Below are 23,393 nucleotides of genomic sequence, written 5' to 3' on the forward strand. Positions count from 1 at the left end.
AGGGCGGGCCCCCCTCTATGCTGGTGATCCCTCTAATGATATAAAGATCTATATAGAGGAATCAGAACCTCCTTCCTCCTGCTGGTGATCCCTCTAATGATATAAAGATCTATATAGAGGAATCAGGACCTTCTTCCTACTGCTGGTGATCCCGCTAGTGATATATAGGTCTATATAGAGGAATCAGGACCTCCTTCCTCCTACAGGTGATCCCTCTAGTGATATAAAGATCTATATAGAGGAATAAGGATCCCCTTCCTCCTCCTGGTGATCCCTCTAGTGATATAAAGATCTATATAGAGGAATAAGAACCTCCTTCCTCCTGCTGGTGATCCCTCTAGTGATATAAAGGAAAAAGGAGGATGCCCCAAGGGATAGTACGGGCAAGGAACCAAAAATAGAATGGTCAGAAAAGTAATACAGGAAGTATAAAAATATAAATTGTATTAAATATGTAGCAATATGGATATCTAAAAACAAAGAGTAGAACAGAGATATCAATATAGAAATACAGTTGCTCAATACTGTAGCACACAATGCATGTATAGACCTTAAGTCAAAAAAATTGATACACTGTGAATGTTGCACAGAAACCCTGGGTTCCTTGCCCGTACTATCCCTTGGGGCATCTTCCCCTTTCCACTATTTTTCTGGGATGTGGTGAGGACCCTCAGGATCAGTCTCTAGATAGTTTCTTCATTATCATTTGATATAAAGATTTATGTAGAGGAATCAGGACCTTTTTCCTCCTGCTGGTGATCCCTCTAGTGATATCAAGATCTATATAGAGGAATAAGGATCTCATTCCTCCTACAGGTGACCCCTCTAGTGATGCATCTGTAGTGGTAACCCCATAGGAGCTTCTGAATGTAGTAGTCTGTCTGTCGCTCTGCCCCAGCCAGCCACACACCTTCCACTCGCTCAGAGACATGAAAGCAGTCCTTGCACTTGTTTTTATGTTTTATTGAGGGGAATTTAACTTGGATGGGGAATGGAAACTTATGAGATGCCCAAGGAATTAACAGTCAGTGTTGGGTCTTCTATATACACCCCCGTATACCCTTCACCTTCTGCTCTTCCTTACTTGCAGAGTATCACACCTCACTCCTCCAGCACATCACTTGCTGCATTTCCTGGACTAGCTAGCATGGTAGGCCTGACACTGGTTCAGCCAGACCAGATGCCCTTTACAGGCAGGGACCGCAGGCCCCTATGGTGTAGCAAAATAGAAAGTCCCAGTGCTAGCTGTCCCTGTGGCTACTGCTCCCAGAATCACCTCTTCAGGCACTGCCAGCCCTCCTGGCCACAGCTGCCCTTTTCCACTGCCTGTGACACCACCATTCTCCAGACTGGCACCCATCCCACACTGCTCCATCTCAGTCCTCTCAGGCATGCCTCCCAGTCCTCCTGATGGTGTGAGCACTCACCAGCCCTCCTGGCTGCCTCTGTGGATCTCCTGGAGACTTGGCCGACAGTGTACTCCCACTGTCCTCTCTTCCTCCTCCTGGTCAGGACACATCTGTGGGTTGTAAGAGGGTCCTGTCTGCACCGGAGCCCAGGCCCAAGGTTACCCCCCCCCCAGACTGGCAGACTGGGGAGCTCCCTCAAAGGCCCCTACAGCCTAACACTCCATCCGAATCAACTCTTCCCCAGCTGGGGTGACCCTGGGTATTTAAGGTGGGCTGCCCCCTGCCAATCCAGATTGGGGATTGGCCAGGGCTCCTCAGAACACCCCAGGTAGCTCCACCTCCCCTCTCAACCTCTCTTTCTAGAAAGTACCAGGAGATTCTGGAAAGGAGTGGGAGGTCCTGGTGCCACCACCTGTGAGTCACCCAGCATTACTCTAGATCACTCCCAACCCAGGTCACAAAAACTCAGGGTCAGCACCAACACGAACCTCTCCAACCCTTAATGATTCAGTCCTAGATCTGTGTTATCCTCACATACTACTATTTTTATATCTTATCTCGCCTCTATAGCTCCCTATTAGGCCCCCATCCCATCCCCAGATCCCATAGCAACTATGTGCTCTCTTAGGCTGGGTTCACACTATCTTCCCGCATCCAATTCGCACAGCAGGAGATTGTGCCCGGCTCGTTATGGAACCGGTTCACACATCTCTGGAGCGGCTCTGGTGAACATTGCACAGGAGTCCTGTGTGACTTTTGGTACGTTTCAGTCCAAAATTCGAGCCGGAATCGAACCTGAACCGGTGAATGGAGACGCACCAGACCCCCTGCTGTGAGCCACTCCGTGCTCTAGTGTGAACCCAGCCCCTTTAGGTTATAGTTACACCACAGGGTCCATGTACTGTAGAATATCACCTGACACGTGTGTGGAACTGAACCTTCTGGGTTCTCCATCTTATGGATAAAACACAAATGGATGACTCTCTAAGAACAGAGATCATTCCAATCACCCATCATCTAAAACAGACATTTTCAGCCAGGGTTCCTCCAGAATTTGTTAGGGGATCCTTGAGCTGTGGATGATTGCTCTTCCGTTTGATGATTAATATTCCATTTGATGGTGCCTGCAAATTTCTAGGGCCAACACAACTCGACAGAGGCAACTGCATGACACCAATGATCTATTTATCTGTCTGTAAAGGTTGCATACTGACCACCAATGTAAGGAGGATATTGTTCTCACTGACCACCAATGGAAGGAGGATATTGTTCTCACTGACCACCAATGTAAGGAGGATATTGTTCTCACTGACCACCAATGTAAGGAGGATATTGTTCTCACTGACCCCCAATGTAAGGAGGATATTGTTCTTACTGACCACCAATGGAAGGAGGATATTGTTCTCACTGACCACCAATGTAAGGAGGATATTGTTCTCACTGACCACCAATGTAAGGAGGATTTTGTTCTCACTGACCACCAATGGAAGGGGGATATTGTTCTTACTGACCACCAATGTAAGGGGCATTCTTCCCATTGGCCACTAATATAAGAAGCATTCTTCCCACTGATCCCCAATGTAAGGGGCATTCTTCCCACTGATCACCAATGTAAGGAACATTCTTCCCACTGATCCCCAATGTAAGGAACCTTTTTCTCACTGACCACCAATGTAAGGAACATTCTTCCTACTGTCTACCAATGTAAAGAGCATTCTTCCCACTGATCACCAATGTAAGGAACATGCTTCCCACTGTCCACCAATGTAAGGGACATTCTTCCTACTGGCCACCAATGTAAGGGGCATTCTTCTCACTGACCACCAATGTAAGGGTCATTCTTCCCACTGATCACCAATGTAAGGAACATGCTTCCCACTGTCCACCAATGCAAGGGACATTCTTCCTACTGGCCACCAATGTAAGGGGCATTCTTCTCACTGGCCACCAATGTAAGGGTCATTCTTCCCACTGATCACCAATGTAACGGACATTCTTCCTACTGGCCACCAATGTAAGGGGCATTCTTCCCACTGATCACCAATTTAAGGAGCATGCTTCCCACTGTCCACCAATGTAAGTGGCATGCTTCTCACTGGCCACCAATGTAAGTGGCATTCTTCTCACTGTCCACCAATGTAAGGGACATTCTTCCCACTGATCACCAATGTAAGGGTCATTCTTCCCACTGATCACCAATTTAAGGGGCATGCTTCCCACTGTCCACCAATGTAAGTGGCATTCTTCTCACTGACCACCAATGTAAGTGGCATTCTTCTCACTGTCCACCAATGTAAGTGGCATTCTTCTCACTGACCACCAATGTAAGTGGCATTCTTCTCACTGACCACCAATGTAAGGGGCATTCTTCTCACTGACCACCAATATAGTGGGAATCCTTCCCACTGGATGCATGGAGCACTGTCACCACTGACCCACACCAATGATATGAATTGTTTTTTTCCTGAGACCTGAAAGGGTTCCTCTGGGGCAAAAAGATTGAGAAAGGCTGATTTATGGTAATTTGTAAAGTAAGGAGCTGAAACAAAATATTATACTTAGTTGAACATTGTTTTTTATTTTACTTGAAAAAAAATCATAATATCTGACCAAAAAAAGGCTTAACCGAAAAAATTCTTATATAATCAAGTTCAGATATCAAAATGCATCCAAATCTATTAATAGTTGTAAATTGAGTGGTCCAATAACTAGCCAGCTCTTTCTGTAAAGCCAAGAGAATGATGACCCAACAACAGCCAACCAAAAGGGTTCTCCGGGAAAAGTATATTTCTGATTGGGCGTTATGGGTTCTTGTAGATTTACAATGATCCTTTGAGTATTCAGTAGCCTAGTGGCCATAATGTGGTATTACCTGTAGTAAGTACCTTAATTTAAAAAAACTGCAATACAGCCACTAGATGGAGCTGACGATCATAGGAAATATTTAGGACCTGTTGAGCCACACAACAGCTTTACTCTCTGCAAAGACCATAGGTATGCGCAAGGGGGGTGCCTGGGCACTCCCTAATCACCTTGTGCACTAGAGCCATCCAGTGTACAGAAGTGTGCGGGCCACATGGGCCCCAAGGGAAGGGGGACCCACTGTGCCCTGTCACACACTACACACCGCGAGTAATCCACACTTGCAGTACTGCCTGCGCTGCATCATCTCTCTTGTCGGCCGGGAAGGTGCAGTGTGCAGTGCAGAGCCAATCGGAAGCAGTGCCCAGTACAGTGTGTACAAATAGGACAGAGGAGGCTGAATCTGCTCCGCCTCCCATCCAATCCCCTCTGAATCTGCCCCGCCCCACACGCCACCCCCTGACTTCCACACGCTGCTGTGAAGGTGGCAGATTTAAATGTAGAGAACAGCAGCTGCCTATTGGAGACCAGCCTGGAGCCATGATTGTAAAATAGGCATATTCAACCCCTCTTTCTTACCCCCTCCCTCTCTCATCCCCCTCACACCCCCCTTTCTCTCTCACCCCCTTCCTCTCTCATCCCCCTCACACCCTCCCTCTCTCTCACCCCCTCACTCTCTCCCTCACACCCCCCTCTCTTTCTCATCCTCCCCCTCTCTTCCTCCTCACACACCCCTTTCTCTCTCTCACCCCCCCTCTTTCACCTCCATCTTTGTCTCAGCCCCCTCTCTCCCTTTCACACCTCCCCCTCTCTCGCTCTCACACCTTTCTCTCTCACCACCCTCTCCCCTCCCTCACTTCCTCCTCTCTCTCACCCCCCACCTCCCTCTCTCGTACTCACACCTTTCTCTCTCCCCTCCCTCACCTCCTCCTCTCTCTCACCCCTACCTCCCTCTCTAGCACTCACACCTTTCTCTCTCACCTCCCTTCCCCCCCCCCCAACTCTCTCTCTCACCTCCTCCCTCTCTCGCTCTTAAACCTTTCTCTCTCACCTCTCTCTCTCACCCCTTTCTCCCCCCCCCCACTCTCTCACCCCCTCTTGCTCTCACACCTTTCTCTCTCATCTCCCCCCCACTCTCTCTCTCACCCCCTCCTCTCTCTCTCTCTCATCTACATCTCTCTCACCCCATCTCGCTCTCACACTTTTCTATCTCACCTCCTCCTCTCTTTCACACCCTCTCTCACCTCTCTCTCTTACCTCCCTCTATCACACCCCCTCTTCTCTTATCTCCATCTCTCTCACCCCCTCTTTTGCTCTCACCTCCTTCTCTTCCCACTCTCTCTCTCACCCCCTCCTCTCTCATCTCACCCCTCTCTTGCTATCACCTTTCTCTCTCACCCCCTCCCTCTATCTCACCCTCTCTCACCCCCCTTTTCTCACCTCCCTCTAAAACCTCTCTCACACTTTTCTCTCCCCACCTCCCTCTCTCTCACCCACCCCTCTCACCTTCCTCTCTCTCACCTCCTCCTCTCTTACATCTCTCACCCCCTTCTCTCTCGCCTCCCTCTCTCTCACCTCCTGCTCTCTCACCCCCCTCTGTCTCTATCACCCCCCTCTCTTACTCCCCTCTCTGTCTCACCCCCTCCTCTCTCATCTCTCTCTCATCTCTCTCTCACCCCCTCTCTCATCTCTCTCTCACCCCCTCTCTTTCTTTCACCTCCCTCCCTCTCACCCCCTCTCTTACTCCCTCTCTTTGTCTCACCCCCCCCCCCCAATTGTCTCTGCCGTAAGATGTTAAATGTATTAAAAGATTTTAAATTTTTTTTATACATTTCAAAATGTTTGTTTACATTTCCTTAAAAGGGTGTATGTCTCTCTATATACAGTATACATATATACACACATACCCGCACTCATGTTTGAGTTTTGGGGTGCACACCCTAATGCGATAGGCAGCGCACACCTATGGCACACACGTCTGATGCACAACAAGTGAAGAGAACCAGGAAATGTAATCATACATTTCTTATCGTATTCAGCAGGTGTGTCTTTTCTGATGCCTAACTAGATATCCTTGATGTTTAAAACATTTCCCGCACTCTGAACATGAATGCGGATGCTCACCTGTGTGAAATCTCTGATGTAAAAGGAGATCTGCTTTCCGCATGAAACATTTCCCGCACTCAGGACATGAAAAAGGGCGCTCGCCTGTGTGAATTCTCTGGTGTAAAAGAAGGTTTCCTTTTTGAGCAAAACATTTCCCGCACCCTGAACATGAATAAGGACGCTCGCCTGTGTGTGTTCTCTGGTGTGTAAGTAGGCTCCCTTTTATAATAAAACATTTCCCGCACTCTGAACATGAATATGGGCGCTCACCATTGTGACTTTTCTGGTGATAAAGGAGGCTTCCTTTGCGAGTGAAATGTTTCCCGCACTCTGAACATGAATAAAGATGCTCGCCTGTGTGACTTCCCTGCTGTCCAATCATTGCTCCTTTTACAGCAAAACATATATCCAATGCTGAACTTTCACCTGTGTGACTTTTCGAGTGCTTAAGAAGGCTCGCTTTAACAGTGAAACATTTCCCGCACTCTGAACATGAATATGGGCGCTCACCCGTGTGAGTTCTCTGGTGTGTGAGAAGGTGTGCTTTTTGAATGAAACATTTCCCGCACTCGGAACATGAGTAAGGATGTTCACCAGTGTGAATTTTCTGGTGTCTAGTAAGCTCTCCTTTCTGAGTGAAACATTTCCCGCACTCTGAACATGAATAGGGACGCTCTCCAGTGTGAGTTCTTTGGTGTATAAGAAGCGCTCTTTTCTGAAAGAAATATTTCCCGCACTCTGTACATGAATAAAGACACTCGCCTGAATAGGGACGCTCACCCGTGTGAATTATTTGGTGCGCACGAAGGTGTTCTTTTTGACTGAAACATTTCCCACACTCTGGACATGAAAATGGACGCTCACCCGTGTGAACTCTCTGATGTCTAAGAAGTGCTCCTTTCAGAATAAAACATTTCCCGCACTCTGAACATGAAAAAGAATGCTCGCCCGTGTGAATTTTCTGATGTGTAAGAGAGTATCTTTTCTGAGTGAAACATTTCCCGCACTCTAAACATGAATAAGGACGCTCCCCTGTGTGAACTCTCTGGTGTCTATGAAGGTCTCCTCTATGAATAAAACATTTCCCGCACTCTGAACATGAATAAGGGCGTTCACCTGTGTGAATTCTCTGGTGTATATGAAGGTTCCCTTTATGAACAAAAGTTTTCCCGCACTCTGAACATGAATAACGATGCTCACCCCTGTGAATTTTCTGGTGTGTAAGAAGTTTCTTTTTCAGAGAGAAACATTTCCCACACTCAGAACATGAATAAGGAGGTCGACTTGTGTGACTTCTCTGATGTTCAAAAAGTACTTGTTTCGAAGTGAAACGCTGCCCGCACACTGTGCATAAATAAGGCTGCTCGCCAATGTGACTCCTAAGGTGTTTGTGAAAGTCTTCTTTCTCTGTGAAACATTTCCCGCACTCTGAACATGAAAAGGTCGGACTGGTGTGAGATCTGAGATGTCTACAAAGTTCAGAATTAGTCTTAAAAGATTTCCCACACAGCAAACATGACATTGAATTCTCAACTGTGTGGACATCTTCATGGCTTAGAGAAGTTTCCTTAGTTGGACCATTCAATGAATTTGCATTGTGAGATCTCATAAGGATGTCTGATGTAACGGTATGTGATTGATTAGAAGATTCCTCAGCATTACGGGCTTTCTCTGGGTTCTTCAGACAATAATATGATCCGTGGTGAATATTTGGAGAGAGAAGGTTTACTCCGAGAGAATACTGAGCCGTGTCATTATTTTCTGCATCGCAATCTGGAGGTGAAATAAGATCTCCCACCGAAGTTCTATCACCGTGACGTTCTGTTAGAAAGCAAAAATAAAATACAAGAATTATTTTTCACATTCTGCTCTCACCTTGTCGGGAACATGACATCATAGTGAGGAATGGAGATGGACCTTTCATATGGTGTACAGTATCTCCTCCTCATTTGTTGGGAACATGACGTTATATTGAGGAATGGAGATGGACCTTTCATATGGTGTACAGTATCTCCTCCTCATTTGTTGGGAACATGACGTTATATCGAGGAATGGAGATGGACCTTTCATATGGTGTACAGTATATCCTCCTCATTTGTTGGGAACATGACGTTATATTGAGGAATGGAGATGGACCTTTCATATGGTGTACAGTATCTCCACCTCATTTGTTGGGAACATGACGTTATATTGAGGAATGGAGATGGACCTTTCATATGGTGTACAGTATCTCCTCCTCATTTGTAATCGGAGTCTTCAAGTGGGAAATGCAATATTACTTAAGAAACAAGGCCTGAGGTGTGCCATGGCCTGGATGGTCAGTATGCCTGAAAAGAGGGCAAAAAGACACAAGTTTAGGTGGGAGAGGGAAAGTAAAGATCCCATCCATAAATGACGTATGCCCAAACGCCAACCGTAAGTAACCGTTAAGTATCCGCTGTGAGAGTAGAACCCACCAACTCCTGACCTGGAGATGAGAAGGAACCTCCTTAGAGCCTGCAAGCTACGCAAACCCAATTGAACGTCCCGTGAAGGATAGGATGAGCCTGATGCCCAAGGTAACCCAGACATGAGAATGAACTGCTATGAATGAGAGGATACGTGGGGAAAAGAGAGCAAGGGCTGACCCGAAGAACCCCTACAACAGACACCAGAAGAAGCACCGTTAAACACCGCTTCCCATACCTGATAAGAGGAAGTGAGAGGGTGAGTGCCAAAAATACCAGTGATAGGAGAGGAAACCTGGCTGCCCGATGGATGTGATGGAGTAGGTGCCATGGCAATGAGCATCATCAACGTGGAGACACCAAGACAGACTGGTCCCACCGGATGCGAACAGGTCATGCTTCAGCCTGAGACCTAACAACCAAGACCGAATCCTTAACCGAGGAAGGAGAGTCAGACTCCAACCCAGAGAAATAAGTCCCATGGCATGTTACAGCCATGCCCAAGTGACTGAAGCCCCCCACCTGGAACAGACCGGGGGTTAAGCAAGATGACTGGACCGATGTCCCTGAGCAGTACTCCAGGCAACCTCCTAGACACCAGCTCGGAGCTGTGAGTGGAATCCAGAATCATGATGACGTCGCCCAAAAATATAAAACCCACCACCCAAGGACCGTGGCTAAGACACACCCTGACTACACATCCCTGGGCGGTAACCAGGGCCTCAACACAACAGGACAACAACTGAAGAAAATAGACGACTGCTTCTGACCCAAGGGTGAACCCAATGGCGAAACGATATCGGCACCAATCCGCTAGCCCCCCCCCAATCATGGCCGAACTGAAGGAAGTGAGTGCAAGCACGGTCGATATTGGTATGGATGCCCAACCTAAAACACAAACTAGACAAATGACAGACAATCCGACATGAGAACAACAACGCCCCTCTGTCTACCTATGAAACATGAGCAGAAATGTCCAGACCACTGCGCGAACCTGACGACAGACCCCCCCCCCCCTTGTGTGAGTGGCAAGTGAGCCCGAGTAACCTGCAGCGCAGATACAGGTAATTGACTGGAAACTCAGGGCTAGTGTACCCACAGGCCGTGGTGGGTAGTCGTAAAGATGTGGTGAATGAAACATGCATCGTATGACGTATGGTATACGGGCGAGAAGACTGTGGACAACAATCAATTAACAAACGAAACCTCAGCCCGTATGGATCTGTAGACGTGACAGATCCCGATGTGCGAGCCCTAGCTAACTGACCCCGGTACAAACATGAACACAGATACGATGAGACATGACAATCAATGCAGACAAACCTACCAGAGTATGTCATAAGTGAACAACGCCCTTCTGAGAACTCTGAGGCCAAACACCGAGGTTGAAACACCATGACAGAAACGCTGAGCAGAAACGCTATGACAGAAATACTGACAGAAAAAATGTCACGACAATGCCATAACAGAAATGCTAAAAGTTAACCTGGGTAGAACGATGACTGCAATCCCGGGGCAGAACGTTATGACAGACATGCTGGCAGAACGCTATGACAGAACTCCAGGGGCAGAACACTGACAGATAACCTGGGGCGGACACACTATGACAGATAACCTGGGGCGGAAACGCTATGACAGACATGCCGGGCAGAATGCTATGACCGGAACCCAGGGGCAAAACACTATGACCGCCATGCTGGACAGAGCGCTATGACAGAAATGCTGGACCGAACGCTATGACGGAAATGCTGGACCGAACGCTATGACGGAAAAAGCTGGACTAAATGCTATGACCGAAACCTGGACAGAACGCTATGACAGGAAAGCTAGATAGAATGCTATGACAGAATTGCTGGGCCGAACGTTATGACAGAAAATGCTGGGCCGAACGTTATGACAGAAAATGCTGGGCCGAACGTTATGACAGAAAATGCTGGGCCGAACGTTATGACAGAAAATGCTGGGCCGAACGTTATGACAGAAAATGCTGGGCAGAACGTTATGACAGAAAATGCTGGGCCGAACGTTATGACAGAAAAACTGGACTAAATGCTATGACCGAAACCTGGACAGAACGCTACGACAGGAAAGCTAGATCGAATGCTATAACAGAAATGCTGGGCCGAACGTTGTGACAGAAAATGCTGGACCGAACGCTGTGACAGAAATGCTGGACCGAACGCTGTGACAGAAATGCTGGACAGAACGCTATGACAGAAAATGCTGAACAGAATGCTGTGACAGAAAACTGGACTGAATGCTATGACCGAAACCTGGACAGAACGCTGTGATAGAAATGCTGGACAGAACGCTATGACAGGAAAGCTAGATAGAACGCTATGACAGAAATGCTGGGCCGAACGTAGTGACAGAAAATGCTGGGCAGAACGCTGTGACAGAAATGCTGGGCCCGAATGTTGTGACAGAAAATGCTGGGCAGAACGCTGTGACAAAAAATGCTGGGCAGAAAATGCTGGGCAGAACGCTGTGACAGAAATGCTGGACAGAACGTTGTGACAGAAATGCTGGGCCGAACGTTGTGACAGAAATGCTGGGCCGAACGCTGTGACAGAAAATGCTGGTCAGAACGCTGTGACAGAAAAAGCTGGGCAGAACGCTGTGACAGAAAAAGCTGGGCAGAACGCTGTGACAGAAAAAGCTGGGCAGAACGCTGTGACAGAAAAAGCTGGGCAGAACGCTGTGACAGAAAAAGCTGGGCAGAACGCTGTGACAGAAAAAGCTGGGCAGAACGCTGTGACAGGAAAAGCTGGGCAGAACGCTGTGACAGGAAAAGCTAGGCAGAACGCTGTGACAGAAAAAGCTGGGCAGAACGCTGTAACAGAAAAAGCTGGGCAGAACGCTGTGACAGAAAAAGCTGGGAAGAACGCTGTAACAGAAAAAGCTGGGCAGAACGATGTGACAGAAAAAGCTGGGCAGAACGCTGTAACAGAAAAAGCTGGGCAGAACGCTGTGACAAAAAAAGCTGGGAAGAACGCTGTAACAGAAAAAGCTGGGCAGAACGCTGTGACAGAAATGCTGGGCAGAACGCTATGACAGAAAATGCTGAACAGAATGCTGGACTGAATGCTATGACCGAAACCTGGACAGAACGCTGTGATAGAAATGCTGGACAGAACGCTATCACAGGAAAGCTAGATAGAACGCTATGACAGAAATGCTGGGCCGAACGTAGTGACAGAAAATGCTGGGCAGAACGCTGTGACAGAAATGCTGGGCCCGAATGTTGTGACAGAAAATGCTGGGCAGAAGGCTGTGACAAAAAATGCTGGGCAGAAAATGCTGGGCAGAACGCTGTGACAGAAATGCTGGGCCGAACGTTGTGACAGAAATGCTGGGCCGAACGCTGTGACAGAAAATGCTGGTCAGAACGCTGTGACAGAAAAAGCTGGGCAGAAGGCTGTGACAGAAAAAGCTGGGCAGAACGCTGTGACAGAAAAAGCTGGGCAGAACGCTGTGACAGAAAAAGCTGGGCAGAACGCTGTGACAGAAATGCTGGGCAGAACGCTGAGACAGAAATGCTGGGCAGAACGCTGAGACAGAAATGCTGGGCAGAACGCTGAGACAGAAATGCTGGACAGAACGCTATGACAGAAAATGCTGAACAGAATGCTGTGACAGAAAACTGGACTGAATGCTATGACCGAAACCTGGACAGAACGCTGTGATAGAAATGCTGGACAGAACGCTATCACAGGAAAGCTAGATAGAACGCTATGACAGAAATGCTGGGCCGAACGTAGTGACAGAAAATGCTGGGCAGAACGCTGTGACAGAAATGCTGGGCCCGAATGTTGTGACAGAAAACGCTGGGCAGAAGGCTGTGACAAAAAATGCTGGGCAGAAAATGCTGGGCAGAACGCTGTGACAGAAATGCTGGACAGAACGTTGTGACAGAAATGCTGGGCCGAACGTTGTGACAGAAATGCTGGGCCGAACGCTGTGACAGAAAATGCTGGTCAGAACGCTGTGACAGAAAATGCTGGTCAGAACGCTGTGACAGAAAAAGCTGGGCAGAACGCTGTGACAGAAAAAGCTGGGCAGAACGCTGTGACAGGAAAAGCTGGGCAGAACGCTGTGACAGGAAAAGCTGGGCAGAACGCTGTGACAGAAAAAGCTGGGCAGAACGCTGTAACAGAAAAAGCTGGGCAGAACGCTGTGACAGAAAAAGCTGGGAAGAACGCTGTAACAGAAAAAGCTGGGCAGAACGCTGTGACAGAAAAAGCTGGGCAGAACGCTGTGACAGGAATGCTGGGCAGAACGCTGTGACAGGAATGCTGGGCAGAACGCTGTGACAGGAATGCTGGGCAGAACACTGTGACAGAAATGCTGGGCAGAACGCTGAGACAGAAATGCTGGGCAGAACGCTGTGACAGAAATGCTGAGCCGAACGTTGTGACAGAAATGCTGGGCCGAACGTTGTGACAGAAATGCTGGGCCGAACGTTGTGACAGAAATGCTGGGCCGAACGTTGTGACAGAAATGCTGGGCCGAACGTTGTGACAGAAATGCTGGGCCGAACGTTGTGACAGAAATGCTGGGCCGAACGTTGTGACAGAAATGCTGGGCCGAACGTTGTGACAGAAATTGCTGGGCCCAACGCTTGTGACAGAAAATCGCAGGTAGAATGCTGTGACAGAAAATCGCAGGCAGAACGCTGTGACAGAAAATCGCAGGCAGAACGCTGTGACAGAAACGCTGGCAGAACGCTATGACAGAAAACGCTGGCAGTACGCTACGACAGAAAACACTGGCAGAACGCTACGACAGAAAACGCCGGCAGAACGCAGCGACGGAAAACGCCGGCAGAACGCCATGACAGAAACCGCTGGCAGGACGCTATGACAGAAAAGCAATGACCAAAGCAGCATCAATGAAAACACAATGCAGTTGTGATGGAGTGAGGGGCAGAACCAAGCCAAGCTGTCTGTCTATGTGCACGCAGGCAGAGTAGCCTGGAATGGGGTCTGCATGAGTGACCCCATAGGAATTAGCTTCCTATTGAACCAATCGCTGACGAGAAAATGACCAGCGGGGAACCCAGAAGGGGAGAATCGGACTGGTATCTACCACACGCTTGTTACTAAAAATAATAGAAGGTTTAAAATCACTTCAGTCAGAGCCTGCACACAGTGCTAAAACTCCACTATAGGAAAACGCCTATGTGGGGGGGGGCGGATTGAGCCAGCGCAGCCGAATACCTCCCCCTCCCCCCGCCAGGAGCACCGGTGGGTACCCTGCATATGTGAGGGGGGGAGGGGGAGCCGGCGCGGCCGATTACCTCCCCCTCCCCCCCACGGGAAAAACCGGTGGGAAGGGCGGACTGCACGCAGGAGAGCTGAGGGAGGGGAGAATGTGGGCGAAGGACGGCAGATCACCCCCCCCCCCCCGCAGGAACACCGAGCCGACTGCCTGCCGGAGAGCTGAGGGAGGGGAGAGTAAAGGACGGCCGAATCGGCGGGTGTACAGCATATGTGTGTATGGGGGGGCGGCCGACCACCTCCCCCTTCCCCCCCGCCAGGAGAATCATCGGAACAGAGCATATGTGAGGGAGGGGGGAGGCGGTGCGGTCGACCATCTCCCCCCCCCACGAGGAGAAACGGCGGGTGCTCCGTACCTGCGAGGGGAGAGGGGGAGGCCGACTATCTCCACCTCCCCTCACCAGGCGTGCGGCTCCCCCGTGAAAAGATGCCTAGAGAGTTGAGCTGGCGGGTGGCTCCCTCGTGGAGTAGGTAAACATCCCCCCAACGAGAGGCGGAACACAACAGAAGGACACCCCCCCCCTCACCCCCCGGCATGAGCACCAGGAGAAGGAGGCGGGCGCAACGTCAGCCAGAGCTGTGGGTGGCAAAGGGAGGAAGTAGGACAGACGGATGGATGAACTGTCCCATCCTCCCCCATACCCGAATGCCGGGAGAAGCAACACCCCTCCCTGCTGGAACACGGCCGAACCAAAAGGGGGGGGGGGCGATGGCAGGGCGGCCACCACAAGCCAGTGGACCCAGGGACGAGGGAGAGAGGCGGCCGACCTCCCACCTAGAAAACCCCAACCCTGGCCCTGACAGAGGAGGAGGGTTATATAGTCTCTGACTCCTCCCACAAATACAGGCTGGCCTATGGCCAGCCTTCCCACTTGTTGGGAACATGACTTTATATTGAGGAATGGAGATGAACCTTTCATATGATGTACAGTATCTCCTCCTCATTTGTTGGGAACATGACGTTATATTGAGGAATGGAGATGGACCTTTCATATGGTGTACAGTATCTCCTCCTCATTTGTTGGCAACATGACGTTATATTGAGGAATGGAGATGGACCTTTCATATGGTGTACAGTATCTCCTCCTCATTTGTTGGCAACATGATGTTATATTGAGGAATGGAGATGGACCTTTCATATGGTGTACAGTATCTCCTCCTCATTTGTTGGGAACATGACGTCATAGTGAGGAATGGAGATGGACCTTTCATATGGTGTACAGTATCTCCTCCTCATTTGTTGGGAACATGACGTTATATTGAGGAATGGAGATGGACCTTTCATATGGTGTACAGTATCTCCTCCTCATTTGTTGGGAACATGATGTTATATTGAGGAATGGAGATGAACCTTTCATATTGTGTACAGTATCTCCTCCTCATTTGTTGGGAACATGACGTTATATTGAGGAATGGAGCAGGGCTGGACTGGGACAAAAATTTGGCCCTGGACTTCATCATGGCCGGCCCACTTTAATTTTCAGTGTCTCCATCAGCACTTCCCCTTACATCAGAGTGTCCTCCCTCTCCTCCCCCTCCCACCTGTACTCACAGTTTTGAAGACAGCTTCTCCTTCCTCTCTCCAGTCATGTGATAAGTGACAATTGATAAGGGGAGAGAGGATGGAATGTCTGCCAGCTGTCTATCTCCCCCTGCAGGCTGGAGGGAGCAGAAAGCCTAATGCTCTCTCCAGCAAGTGACGTTAGCTGCTCCTCCTAACAGGAGTGAAATCGCAATCACTCACTGTCAGAGAGGATTGGCTCCAGGACTGCACCTGACCGGCCCACTGAGCCATCGGCCCACCGGGAAACTCCCTGTAGTCCCAATGGCCAGTACATGCCTGGAATGGAGATGGACCTTTCATATGGTGTACAGTATCTCCTCCTCATTTGTTGGGAACATGACATCATAGTGAGGAATGGAGATGGACCTTTCATATGGTGTACAGTATCTCCTCCTCGTTTGTTGGGTACTGTGGTTAATACAAATTGGTTGAACTTGATGATAATTTTATGTTAGCACTTCTCAAGCATATATTACTACAGGATATGTACTTTTCTATGTTGGACAAGGTCAGCATAGACAATGCAGACTTATATAATTGACACAGATCTGAAAACCATTGTTTTTTGATGGTAAGGAACCAAACATTTAATAACCAAATCACTGTATGTAGTTTGCATTACTGGAGTTTAATTGCTGCAAGTCACCCAAAATGCCCAAAGAAAAGTCCCTCTGTACCTTTATAATAAAGTCTCCTCTTACCCGGTGATGTGAGGGGCGGCTGGCTCGCCATTATGACGTCCTTGTAGAGATCCTTGTGTCCTTCTAAATACTCCCACTCCTCCATGGAGAAATAGACAGTGACATCCTGACACCTTATAGGAACCTGACACACACAATGATACAGTCACCATCCAGACACATCCCTTGTCTGTTACTGGATAATGTCCCAGAATTCCCGGCACCGCTCACCTCTCCTGTCAGCAGATCAATCATCTTGTTGGTGACTTCTAGAATCTTCTTCTTGCTTTTTCTCTCAAGAGTCAGGAAGGTTGGTGGAGACGTAGTGATAGGGTGAAGTATTTTTCTCCTTGTATACAAATGGTGATTTTTCCTTTTTGTAGTATTCTCAAGAGATGTCTTCTTGACTACGGCACAGCCCTGTGATATAAAGCAATAAATATAATATTAGAATCCACCTATCTGCTCTGGTCAGGTCTGTGTTTTATTATTAGAGATAAGTGTGATGTCATGTGACCTCTCAGAAATCTCACCTCTTCAGTTAGCAGGTGGATGATCTCCAGGGTGAGATTTAATATCCTCTCATTCAAGAAAAACATATTTTTTCCTAATTTTTCATCATTCAAGGTCCTCTGGTTCTCCATCATGACGTCCTTGTAGAGATCCTTGTGTCCTTCTAAATACTCCCACTCCTCCATGGAGAAATAGACAGTGACATCCTGACACCTTATAGGAACCTGACACACACAATGATACAGTCACCATCCAGACACATCCCTTGTCTGTTACTGGATAATGTACCAGAATTCCCAGAATCCTCCTCACCTCTCCTGTCAGCAGATCAATGATCTTCTTGGTGACTTCTAGAATCTTCTTCTTCTTGTCACGTAAAGGAGTCAGGGGCACAGATGAAGGGATATTGATGTGTCTCGGGGATCCTCTCCATCCTTCTGACACACTGTGATGTCTACTGGAGGAAACATACTCACCAGATGTCTTCTTCACTACTGTGTAACCCTACAGAGAGACATCAAGAGAAATGTGAATGCTTACTGAACTGAGGCTGTGACATTCCAAGACTATCCCCCATATCAGGTCACATCATCTTCTCCTGATAAATGTAAACTCTATTTTAATGACTATTAAGATGATTGTGTAATATTCTCAGAATTCACCTCAGCTCGTTGGTCATATACATTTTTTAATTATAGAGATAATGTCATGTGACCTCCCAGAATCCTTCTCACCTCTCCGGTCAGGTCTGTGTTTTATTAATAGAGATAAGAGTGATGTCATGTGACCTCCCAAAATCCTCCTCCCCTCTCCGGTCAGGTCTGTGTTTTATTAATAGAGATAAAAGTGATGTCATGTGACCTCCCAAAATCCTCCTCCCCTCTCCGGTCAGGTCTGTGTTTTATTAATAGAGATAAGAGCGATGTCATGTGACCTCCCAGAATCCTCCTCCCCTCTCCAGTCAGGTCTGCATTTTACTAATAGGGATAAGAGTGATGTCATGTGACCTCCCAGAATCCTCCTCCCCTCTCCGGTCAGGTCTGTGTTTTATTAATAGAGATAAGAGTGATGTCATGTGACCTCCCAGAATCCTCCTCACCTCTCCAGTCAGGTCTGCATTTTACTAATAGGGATAAGAGTGATGTCATGTGACCTCCCAGAATCCTCCTCCCCTCTCCGGTCAGGTCTGTGTTTTATTAATAGAGATAAGAGTGATGTCATGTGACCCCCCAGAATCCTCCTCACCTCTCCAATCAGCAGGTAGATGATCTCCAGGGTGAAGTCTAATATCTTCTCGGTCATGTGATTTTGGTCTTTGTCTATCGTCATCATTGATGTGGTCATGTGATCTGTGCAGGAAACAGCTCTCTGTAGACAGATAATAAACTGAAAATTATCTGCACTCTACTGGGATGAATAATGTCTGCACAGAGTTCCTCCAGAGTTCATATTGCTTGTTATACCAGATTAGAGGTCTTGTTCATCAATGTAACTCAAGATAAAAACAGAGATTTTATTTAAAGCCTAAATTCAGCAAGTACATATTATGTTAGGTTTGGATGGGGATGAAGGAGGGGGGAGGGGGGAATAGAACCATTGTTGAAGTGACAGATGTCAAGCAGAACAGGAATGGAGAGGAAATCACCCTGAGAGCCACGTTCAACAAAATAACTCTGAACATATCACAAAACAGAGCTGAAGGAATGCAAGCAAGATAAATAATCTCTAAAGCTTACCATGGATGGATTGAAATTCAGGTTGGTTCAGCAGGCACTGGTTGAAATTCGATCATTGTGTGCCCATCCCTGCTCTAAAGAAGTCAATAGTTTGACCGACTTCTGTTCAAGGGAGAAACTGGGAAACAAATGTTGATCAGGAGCTGAGGTCACCGATCAATGTATTCCCAATAGCGGTGAGTTCTGCTGTTAGAATACAATGTACCAGCTTTATTTAAAACCCATCTGGGCTCTACACTTGTGTCTCTGGATGGACAGTTGGATAAATGGTTCTATATTTAGGATGTATCCGGTCTATAAACCAGAGGCTCTGGATGGACAGTTGGATAAACGGTTCTATATTTAGGATGTATCCGGTCTATAAACCAGAGGCTCTGGATGGACAGTTGGATAAATGGCTCTATATTTAGAAATAATCTCATATTACAATATAACTATGTGAGCATCTGCTGGAGATAAAAGACTATGGAGGAAGAGGACAGACATGACGGGGTGTTACTGGGTGTAAATATAAAATAATATCTTATTACCTCCTCTGCTGCCAGTTCCAGCAATGTCTTTGTTCTACTTCCTCCCATTTGACCTCTGACCTGGGACGTGTTTTTTATACCTGACATCACTTCCTGTCTCTGCACTTACAATAAGTAAGCTCACTGCCTTGTGGCGAGTGTAAGAACTGCAGCCAACGTTGTGTTTCTTCCATTTGTCTGCTGATTTATGGGTTTTTTTTTACAGTTTTTTTACTATATATATATATATATATATATATATATATATATATATATAGTGATATAAAGATAAATATAGAAGAATTGGGATCTCCATCCTCATGCTGGTGATCCCTCTAGTGATATATATAGAGGAATAAGGATCTCCTTCCTCATACAGACGAGCCTTCTAGTGATATAAATATCTATGTAGCGGTATCAGAACCCTCTTCCTCCTGCTGGTGACCCCTCTAGTGATATAAATATCTATATAGAGGAATCTGGACTTTCTTCCTCATGCTGGTGATCCCTCTAGTGATATAAAGGTCTATATAGAGGAATCAGGACCTTCTTCCCTCTACAGGTGACCACTCTAGTGATATAAAGATCTATATAAAGGAATAAGGATCTCCTTCCTTCTACAGATGATCCCTCTAGTGATATAAAGATCTATATAGAGGAATCAGGACCTTCTTCCTCCTGCTGGTGATCCCTCTAGTGATCAGGGTTGAGCTTTATATTCGTGTCGAATCCATGTTTATCTCGAACATTGGCTGTTCGCCGAACAATTTGGGTGTTCGCTGCAAATTCGAAAGCCTCGGAACACCCTTTAAAAGTCTATGGGAGAAATCAAAAGTGCTAATTTTAAAGGCTTATATTGTCATAAAAAGTGTTGGGGACCTGGGTCCTGCCCCAGGGGACATGTATCAATGCAAAAAAAAGTTTTAAAAACTGCCGTTTTTTTGGGAGCAGTGATTTTAATAATGCTTAAAGTGAAACAATAAAAGTGTAATATTCCTTTAAATTTCGTACCAGGGGGTGTCTATAGTATGCCTGTAAAGGGGTGCATGTTTCCCATGTTTAGAACAGTCTGACAGCAAAATGACATTTCTAAAGGAAAAAAAGTCATTTAAAACTACTCATGGCTACAATGAATTGTCGGTCCGCAATACACATAAAAGTTCATTGATAAAAACGGCATGGGGATTTCCCCACAGTGGAACCCCGAACCAAAATTTAAAAAAAAACATGTGTGGGGGTCCCCCTAAATTCCATACCAGGCCCTTCAGGTCTGGCATGGATATTAAGGGGAACCCCACACCAAAATTAAAAAAAAAAATGGCATGGGGGTCCCCCTCAAAATCCATAGCAGACCCTTATTCGAGCACTCAACCTGACAGGCCACAGAAAACGCCCCCCCCCCTCCTGAACCGTACCAGGCCACATGCCCTCGACATTGGGAGGGTGCTTTGAGGTAGCCCCTCAAAGCACCTTGTCCCCATGTTGATGGGGAGAAGGGACTCATCCCCACAACCCTTGCCCGGTGGTTGTGGGGGTCTGCGGGGGGGGGGCTTATTAGAATCTGGAAGCCCCCTTTAACAAGGGGACCTCCAGATCCTGCCCCCCCTGTGTGAATTGGTAATGGGGTACAAATGTATCCCTACCATTTCACAAAAAAAAGTAACAAAAAGGTTAAAAAAGACAAGAGACAGTTTTTGACAAGTCCTTTATTAAATGCTTCTTCTCTCATCTTCTTTCTTCTGGTCTTCCTTAGGTGTTGTTCTTCTCCATCTTCTTCTTCATCTTCTTCTTCCTCCACTCTTCTCGTCCCACATCTTGCTCCAGCCTCTTCTCTGCACCACCCGCACGATCAGCCTCTGTGGGAGTCCTCAGCAGTGGGATGCTTCGTTTCTTCTGACACTTCTTAAATAACGGAGGGCGGGCCCCCCTCTATGCTGGTGATCTCTCTAGTGATATAAAGATCTATATAGAGGAATCAGAACCTCCTTCCTCCTACAGGTGACCACTCTAGTGATATAAAGATCTATATAGAGGAATAAGGATCTCCTTCCTCCTGCTGGTGATCCCTCTAGTGATATAAAGATCTATATAGAGGAATCAGAACCTCCTTCCTCCTACAGGTGACCACTCTAGTGATATAAAGATCTATATAGAGGAATAAGGATCTCCTTCCTCCTGCTGGTGATCCCTCTAGTGATATAAAGGAAAAAGGAGGATGCCCCAAGGGATAGTACGGGCAAGGAACCAAAAACAGAATGGTCAGAAAAGTAATACAGGAAGTATAAAAATATAAATTGTATTAAATATGTAGCAATATGGATATCTAAAAACATAGAGTAGAACAGAGATATCAATATAGAAATACAGTTGCTCAATACTGTAGCACACAATGCATGTATAGACCTTAAGTCAAAAAAATGGATACACTGTGAATGTTGCAGAGAAACCCTGGGTTCCTTGCCCGTACTATCCCTTGGGGCATCTTCCCTTTTCCACAATTTTTCTGGGATGTGGTGAGGACCCTCAGGATCAGTCTCTAGTTTCTTCATTATCATTTGTTCATCCTCTAGTGATATAAAGATATATGTAGAGGAATCAGGACCTTCTTTTTCCTGCTGGTGATCCCTCTAGTGATATCAAGATCTATATAGAGGAATAGGGATGAGCCGAACACCCCCCGGTTCGGTTCGCACCAGAACTTGCGAACGACCCCCGCGTTCGGTACGAACGTTAGAACCCCATTGAAGTCTATGGGACTCGAACGTTCGAATTGGAAAGTGCTAATTTTAACGGCTAATATGCAAGATAGTGTCCTAAAAAGGGTTTGGCGACCTGCCTCCTGCCTCAGGGGACATGGGTCACTGCAAAAAAAAGTTTTAAAAACTACCGTTTTGGTGGGAGCACTGATTTTAATGACGATTAAAGTGAAAAAAAAAAGTGAAATATTCCTTTAAATATGGTGCCTGGTGGGTGTCTGTAGTATGCCTGTGAAGTGCCACGTGTTTCCCGTGTTTAGAACAGTCCCTGCACAAAATGACATTAAGCGGAAATAACACCATTTAAAACTGCTTGCGGTTTTAATGTTATATCTGGTTCCTGCAATATGGTTGAAAATCATTCAGAAAAATGGCATGGGTAGCCCTCCCTGCCCATTACCAGCCTATTTGGGTCTTGTACGCATATTAAGGGGAACCCTGTACCCATATTAAAAAAAGGAAATGCGTGTGGCCCCCAGGCCCTATATACTCAGAACAGCAGTATACAGGCGGTGCAAACAAGACTGGGACTGTGTAGGTTTGTTGTGTTAAGTTGAATCTGTTTGTAATTTTCAACTGGTACATTTTTAAAGTGTAGCTCCAGTCAAAAAAAATATTTTTAAGCTTTTTGGAAAACATAGGTAAGGGTTATCACCCCTGTATAATTTGTTTTGTCGTCCATCTTTTTTCATCTCACTTGCTGTTGTCTCCTTCCGTTTGCAAGTAGGAGATGTTTGTAAGTTGGATGTTTGAAAGTAGGGGCCTGCCCTATATGCTCTGCAGAAATGGCGGAACAAGGTGTTGGTTTTGCAACAACATTGTAAGCCCTCAAAGTGACTCTTGGTGGGCGCTGGAGCGCCCTGCTGTGAACGATTATATCAAGAATTGTAATTACATGCCATTGTTGAACAGTGGTAGAAAAATTGACCTTTGGTGGTTGTGGTGCTGGTGCCACAACACTATAAGTCCTCACAGTTACTCTGGGTGGGCACAGGAAGGGGCCCTCCTGTGAAATATTATATCAAGAATTGTAATTACATGTCCCTGTTAAACAGGGGCAGAAAAATTGGGCCTTAGGCACTGGTGCCATCACACTGCAACCTCTGCCATACACTCTAGTTTTATTGCAGGAATTAGCCCTGCTGCAAAGCATTGCATCAAAAATTGTACTTAAACGCCCCTGTTAAACAGGGGCAGAAAAATTGGGCCTTAGGCACTGGTGCCATCACACTGCAACCTCTGCCATACACTCTAGTTTTATTGCAGGAATTAGCCCTGCTGCAAAGCATTGCATCAAAAATTGTACTTAAACGCCCCTGTTAAACAGGGGCAGAAAAATTGGGCCTTAGGCACTGGTGCCATCACACTGCAACCTCTGCCATACACTCTAGTTTTATTGCAGGAATTAGCCCTGCTGCAAAGCATTGCATCAAAAATTGTACTTAAACGCCCCTGTTAAACAGGGGCAGAAAAATTGGGCCTTAGGCACTGGTGCCATCACACTGCAACCTCTGCCATACACTCTAGTTTTA

At 46.9% G+C, this 23,393-nt stretch overlaps 2 protein-coding genes across 2 annotated transcripts in view; both read right to left on the minus strand.

Moving 5' to 3' along the window:
• The window catches only part of LOC143956387 (uncharacterized), a 49,240-nt gene extending 30,055 nt beyond the window's left edge, over positions 1 to 19,185 (minus strand). The window contains 5 exon segments of the mRNA XM_077466605.1: positions 16,579 to 16,767; positions 16,881 to 17,084; positions 17,173 to 17,364; positions 18,106 to 18,228; positions 19,127 to 19,185. Coding sequence (XP_077322731.1) covers positions 16,579 to 16,767; positions 16,881 to 17,084; positions 17,173 to 17,364; positions 18,106 to 18,228; positions 19,127 to 19,174 — 756 coding nt within the window. The 5' untranslated portion in view covers positions 19,175 to 19,185.
• Positions 6,044 to 16,399, minus strand: LOC143955410 (uncharacterized). The gene is made up of 2 exons (XM_077465462.1): positions 16,369 to 16,399; positions 6,044 to 8,198 (listed from the first exon to the last, which is right to left on the minus strand). Exons 1-2 carry the CDS (start codon positions 16,397 to 16,399, stop codon positions 6,307 to 6,309), a joined length of 1,923 nt encoding a protein of 640 aa, XP_077321588.1. The 3' UTR covers positions 6,044 to 6,306.
• Positions 19,186 to 23,393: the final 4,208 nt, after the last annotated feature.

Source organism: Lithobates pipiens, unplaced genomic scaffold (genome assembly GCF_037356315.1).
Source record: "Lithobates pipiens isolate NorthernLeopardFrog02 unplaced genomic scaffold, aLitPip1_a1.2 Scaffold_35, whole genome shotgun sequence".
Lineage (NCBI taxonomy): Eukaryota > Metazoa > Chordata > Amphibia > Anura > Ranidae > Lithobates > Lithobates pipiens.